At 48.6% G+C, this 6,421-nt stretch overlaps 1 protein-coding gene across 1 annotated transcript; it reads left to right on the top strand.

The window, feature by feature from the left end:
• The first annotated feature begins 3,990 nt into the window (after window positions 1–3,990).
• LOC136472847 (uncharacterized) lies at window positions 3,991–6,165 on the top strand. The gene is made up of 2 exons (XM_066470559.1): window positions 3,991–4,124; window positions 5,011–6,165. The coding sequence occupies exon 2, from the start codon at window positions 5,038–5,040 to the stop codon at window positions 5,725–5,727; it is 690 nt and encodes a 229-aa protein (XP_066326656.1). The 5' UTR covers window positions 3,991–4,124; window positions 5,011–5,037; the 3' UTR covers window positions 5,728–6,165.
• Window positions 6,166–6,421: the final 256 nt, after the last annotated feature.

The raw sequence follows: 6,421 nt of genomic DNA, 5'->3' as shown, positions 1-6,421 counted from the left end.
TCTTCCTTTATTCATCCATGGCACAGTTCGCTGCCCTCACGACCACGTGCTCTGACAGTGGTGCGATGGAGTCCCAGAAGACTAACCACGTCGGCAGCTCGATGAAGCCCACGTTTGACCGCATCATGGGATGCCCTGGGATAAAAAACACGGCGTCGGCCTCCCCTATGGCCTCCTTGATGTGATGCGCAACCTCGCTATCGTGGAGTAGCCCCTGGGCAAGCATCGTCTCGACGAGCTACATGTCGGGCGTCATCCTGTATAGCGGGAGGATGCGCGCCATCAGGGGCGCCACCCTCCTCGCATGATACCCCTCAATGATGCCGGACCCGTGGAGGCCATGGGTCTTCAGGAACACGATTGCCTCGAGGAGGTCGCACATCCTCTTTTTCTCCTTGACGGGTGGCCCCCACGGCCATAACAGCAGAACCTCTTCGATCAGACGCCCGGAGAAGACGGGCAAGGGTGTAGTAGGGTCGTCCTTTAGGTAGAAGTAGAACCAATACAAGTGCCACCCCTTGTTGGATCTAGAGAGCTAGCAGGGCATGTACTCGGCCACTCGCTGCCCCTGAAGATGGATGCCCATGCATCCCATCGGCACCAGGGTCTCTTGCCCTCTCTTCTTCTTCTTGATCAAGGAGACGGAGAAGAAATATCTCCATAACTCGAAGTGGGGCTCGATCCCCAGGTACCCTCACACATCACGATGAAGGCCACAATGTGCTGGATCCTATTGGGGTTCAAGTGCTGTAGCTTGATCTAATAGTGGTGCAGCAGACCCCAGAAGAACGAGTGGGGAGGAACCGTGAGTCTGCGCTCGTGGAAGGGTGCAAAGGAGACGACATAGCCATCGGGCGGCGCCGATGCATCCTCATGGCCAGGCACGAGCCACTCCGCCACAATTGGTCCTCCCATGGAGAAGACCATGCTTGACGAGTCCCTCCATGCGCGCATGGGTAACATCGGAGCGGTACCACAAATCCATGGAGGATGGAGGCGGCTGCAGAAAAGCAAAGGCAGCGGCGGAGAAGCGGAAGCCATAGATCTAAGGCTCCAGCGTCGGATTAGCAAGCACGGTAGATCCGAACGGCACCGGTGGAGAAATAGAGAAGGTAAGGCTGTGGTTTTGGTGTGTGGAAACATGAAGGGGGAGGCCGCAATTTATAGGATGGAGCGGGGCGAGAAGGCGAACCGTTCGCCTAAATTCATGTGCTCGCTGCGCCATATCACGTCACCTTCCTCCGAAGATCGTGCGCACGCTATCTCTGGCCACACCTTCAAAAAACACACCGGATGACGGTTCGCCTGACCGATGGGCCATGAACCATCACAGGTAAGGAGGGATACAAAGCTAAAAATGCTCCTACGGCCCATTCAGGCCCAAGAGTTCAAAGGCTGGCCCTCCGATGGGTTCACAGCCGCTCCAGGGCTCCCTTAGAGTGAGGGGTGGAAAGGGATGGACCCACTAGCAGTCAGTAGCCGGGTGCACGAGCGTCGCGGGCATCTCGGCCCATGTTTGAGTCTTGGTCAGTTCCCAGTTCATGGCTCAGCCCCTCTGTTTTATCAAAAAAATGCTTGAGGGATGACGATCACATAGACGAGCCGACCCTTGACCGGACCCCTGCCACGCATGGGGGCTCAAGGGAAGTTGGACTTGCAAGGAGACCAAACGCACGGTCATAGTACGACGGCGGACCGATCGGATCCTAGGGGACCGAAATCAAGAACAATCTTTCTGACATCTCAAATCCTACGGTTACATGCCCCAAGAAGACCGATTGCGACAAAAGGGAATCGCCATCCTACCAGGACATGCCGCAGGCTACAAAAAGAAGGCCAAGGCCCTTAGAGTCCTCCTGTCCAGAAAAGCCTCAAAAAGAGTATTCTACTCCTCCGTAGGCTCGGGGGCTACTGTCGGGTATCATTATTAGGAATACCCAAGCAAGGAGGTTAGCGCCCATGCTGACTCCCCCAGATGGCTCGAGACGTTTTAAAAGGTCTCGAGCGACCCTAAGGCCACAGGCTCCGTCTCGCCCAAGGTCACGGGTTTCGTCTCGCCTGACCCCTCGGGTGCGGGCTCCGTCTTGCCCGACCCTAAGGCCGCGGGCTCCGTCTCACCCGACCCCTTAGGTTCGTGCTCCATCTCTCTCGACCCTAAGGCCGCGGGCTCCGTCTCGCCCGACCCCAAGGCTGCGGGCTCCGTCTCGCCTGACCCCAAGGTCGCAGGCTCCGTCTTGCCCGACCCCTTGGGTTCGTGCTTCGTCTCGCCCGACCCCAAGGACGCGGGTTCCATTTTGTCCAATGGGGACCCATACCACCGCTAACCACTCCATGTCCAAGCGTATGGGCCTAGGTTAAAACTCTGACACCAGAAAAGAGGTTGGCACGCCTCGATGTAACCCATGGCCATGATGGGCCATACCTAGCGATTCACATCAAGAACAGTGTCGGGTGTGGTGGTACTGTTCTGCCTAATCCTCGTATGGACGCTGACAGGCGCGTCAGTTCACCACGACGTCTGCCGGGACGTAGTGGAACGCCATGACCGACAGATGACGCCTGCGCATGACGCCAGTGACGAATAGGGCCACGACATGGAGTCATCCCTGTTGACATTTATATGATCAACGGGACCCGTATGAAGGAGAAGAAGGACCCTGCAATCCTAGAAGTCTTCTTCTCTCTCGTTCTTCTTCTTTTCCTCCACTGTAACCCACGCTTTCCCTTCACCTATAAAAGGGGAAGCAGGGTGTCCCATGAAAGGGGGTCGGACCACGAGATAAAAACACAAAAGCACGATATGAGCACACGGCTGAGCGGCAATCGAGCTCTCAGCACCCGTTCACTTTTTCCACCAGAAACTTAGGATTTTTTCTCTCTCTCTCTCTCTCGCCTGTTTGTAACCCCTACTGCAAACCAAGTGTCGGTAACACGAGCGGCAGCAAACTGGATGTAGGGACGTTCCGTCCGAACCGGTATAAACCCTTGTGTCCTTTGAGCACACCATCCGAGCCAGATGCGTAAATACAAATTTACTCGTGGGTGGTCCGAAAACACCGACACAACCGTAATTACGTCATGTTTCACTGTTTGATTGGTGCTTATACCAAAGAATTAATACTAATAAGAGGTAAAAAAGTTAGTATAACTTATGATATCACTATAAATATTGCTAAATCAATGACTTTTCCAATAGTCCTATAAAAATATTGCTAAATCAATGAGTTTTCCAAGTTGTTAAAAAAGAGCGTATTTATTGGCTTTCCCCGACCATTTTCAACATCCAGTACCTAAAAACTAGAAGGTAGTTTTGTATTGAAGCCCTATACTATTTTTAAATCACTTAGCCACTTTATATTTTTTTCTCTTATATATTTGCATCGAGAATATGTCATTTCTCCTTATTCTTATTCACGTCCTTCCACACCAAACCACTCACACACACATGGATTGAGATGAATACATGTACATTTAAACAAGGCCTTAAGGTATGTTTAGAAATTGAAATGTATAATATTTTTTTATTCATATGCTTTCTTTTCATTTCCATAAAGTCGCTATAGAATTCCTGTGAAATTCTTGGATTGTAAACAGATATAAAATGATGATAACAAGACGTTGGATACATGCACATGAACATGTGTCGTGACCTCACCGTGGATGCCCATAATTGCTTCATGGAATTGTACTCACTAATTTTTTTCATCTAAAATAGTCATACACGTATTCTAGCATATATATATATATATATATATATATATATATATATATATATATATATATATATATATATATATATTAAAATGCTACGTATCGTTCGTCAAAAACAAGCTGGATTATCATAGAAGCGAACAGGAGTATATACGACAGAGAGAGAATTAAAGTCTTGTTTGGCAGGGTTTTTCACCGGCTTCAAAGCCGTTTGGCGGGTAAAGTAAGCCTAAATCCGGGTCCACGCAACAGCATCGCTGTCTTTTTCTTCTGCCGTTACCTCCAGGCTCCAGCGTGCGCGCTCTCTCCCCCTCTCCGTCGGCGACGACTACGCCAGGTCTTCTTCCTCGCTGCCGCCTACGCCAGGTGCCCAAGCTTTCTTAGGACCCTTCGCCGGCGACGAGCGCCACCAGGTACGCCTGACCCCTTGGTCTTCCCTTCCTGCATCGCGGCACCGAGCACCCAAACCCTAACTTCCTATTTTGTATTCGGATCTGGTCTAATTACATATGCATGTATCATGCCTACTAACTTAGATTGCTTTGCAAAAATTATCGGCTGTACATGTGTACACCCATGTCGGCCCGCCCGGCCGCCCCTGTCCCGATGGAATTCGATTAGTTTCCGTCAGTATCACGTTCTTCTAGAGTTTGGCGTAAAGCTTCAAAAAAGAATATTGTGGGAGTTTAGAAATCCCCCCTTGATTGAGCTATCAGGAATTTTTTTTTCCAAGACTTGTTTCTGCAGATTAAAAGGTTTAGGATACCAGAAGGTTATAACTTTCATCCTGAAAGTGTCAGTTGTGCATCTAGAAGATAATCTCTATGTCAAAATAAACTTTTGAAATGTTGTTGCTGGAGTTGTCGTTTTTATTCAGAACTAACTGGGGAACCAGTGGCGGAGCTTGACCATAGGAGTTGGGGGGAGCTTGTCTATATAATTGAGGATTAGACACTAATAAACAATACAAAATCACTGTTTAGACAGTGGAGATCACATTGAGCAGGGGTGGCTATGGCCCAGCTTGGTCTTAACCAACCTCCAGTCCTGTGGGGAACCTTTATTGTTATTATATTTGTTGGTTTATGGCTTGATTCCAGTTTAAGTCCATTGGAATTTTGCTCTTCCCCTAGACATGGACCTTTTTGTGGCTTTCATTATGCTGAGTAGAAAAATTGGATGCCCTTTCTAGTTATATAATTTCCTACTTGTTGGATGTTGGTTTTCACTACTATCAGTATTTCCAGTCATTTTTATTTCTAGCAGTGTTTGTGATTGTGTGTTCTTTGGCAATTGCAGCTTGGTTCACCCCCAACAAATTACAAAATGTCAGCCAACGTTGGTGAATCAACCAGCAGTGGCAGCAGCAGCGATGCAGCTGGGGGGAGCTTTGAGTGCAACATATGCTTTGAGCTGCCTCAAGAGCCAATAGTGACTCTTTGCGGCCACCTCTTCTGCTGGCCATGCCTTTACCGGTGGCTGCACGTCCATGCACATTCGCCAGAGTGCCCAGTGTGCAAGGCCCCTGTGGAGGAGGACAAGCTTGTACCCCTTTATGGACGTGGCAAGGATCGTATTGACCCAAGGTCAAAGAACATGCCCGAGGGTGAGATCCCTCACCGCCCAACTGGCCAGAGGCCTGCCAGAGCCCCCCAGGCCGATGCTAACAACTTTGCCAATGCCAATGCAAATGCGAATCCATGGTTCATGGGCACAGGAGTCCCTTTGGCAAATGCACGGTGGGGGAATTATGCATTCTCAGCTGCTTTCGGGGGACTATTCCCTATGCTTAGCTTCCAAGTTCATGGGTTTCCAGATGCGGCTGCTTATGTCCAACCTGCTGGGTTCCACTATGGGTATGGCCATGGGCATGGATTCCATGGCGGCCATATGGGACATGCCCATGGTGTCCACCAACAAGCACCATTGGGCCAACAGCAGCAGGCAGATATCTACCTGAAGGCCCTGCTCTTCATGATTGGAATTCTAGTGATTGCAAGCCTCCTCGCGTTTTAAACTTGTTGGCAACACCTACCAGGAAGCCTGCTCGTCATGGTTGGAACTTGGAATTCTGGGAATGCAATCCTCCTGGCATTTCAAAGTCGTTGATAGCTTGACATTGTGATGGCATATTGGCCTATGAATTGCCAGAATTTCAGTGTTGGGTCTGTACTATAGCTTGGTGCTGAATGTTGCATAAGTTATTACTGTATTTGCATGAAGTGTCCATAGAATATGTATTTACGTCTAGATAAGTATCTGCGTTTTACAACACCTTAATAGAGTGTAAGGAGGAACATGGTGCAATTGTTGCTGTTTAGTTTTGATGGTTTTTAACTCTTTGGATGTGAACGTGATGTACAATTTAGGCCTTGTTTAGACGTAAGGCAAATATATATACACCTGTAAAGTGTTTACATTTGTAATGTGCACAAGAAAACCAGTCAATAATTATCCGCTTGTAAAATATTGTTTGGAAACACAGTACTATCAGGCAGTGCAGTCACAGTGCTCCTTAGTCTTGAGCTAAAAAGGAAATCCATGCATGGTTCTAAGGGATAGTTCCAAATGTTTCAGAGAGTGAACTAAAAAGGAAATCCATGTATGGTTCTAAGGGATAGTTCCAAATGTTTCAGAGTGAAGAATAAGGCAAGGGAAATATAAAGAGATATTTACCTTATGGCCCTGGAAAAAATGCATCTTTCTTGTA

The sequence above is a fragment of the Miscanthus floridulus genome, chromosome 1 (genome assembly GCF_019320115.1).
Source record: "Miscanthus floridulus cultivar M001 chromosome 1, ASM1932011v1, whole genome shotgun sequence".
Lineage (NCBI taxonomy): Eukaryota > Viridiplantae > Streptophyta > Magnoliopsida > Poales > Poaceae > Miscanthus > Miscanthus floridulus.
Note: the sequence above shows the minus strand (reverse complement) of the source record. Positions and strands in the feature narration are given on the sequence as shown.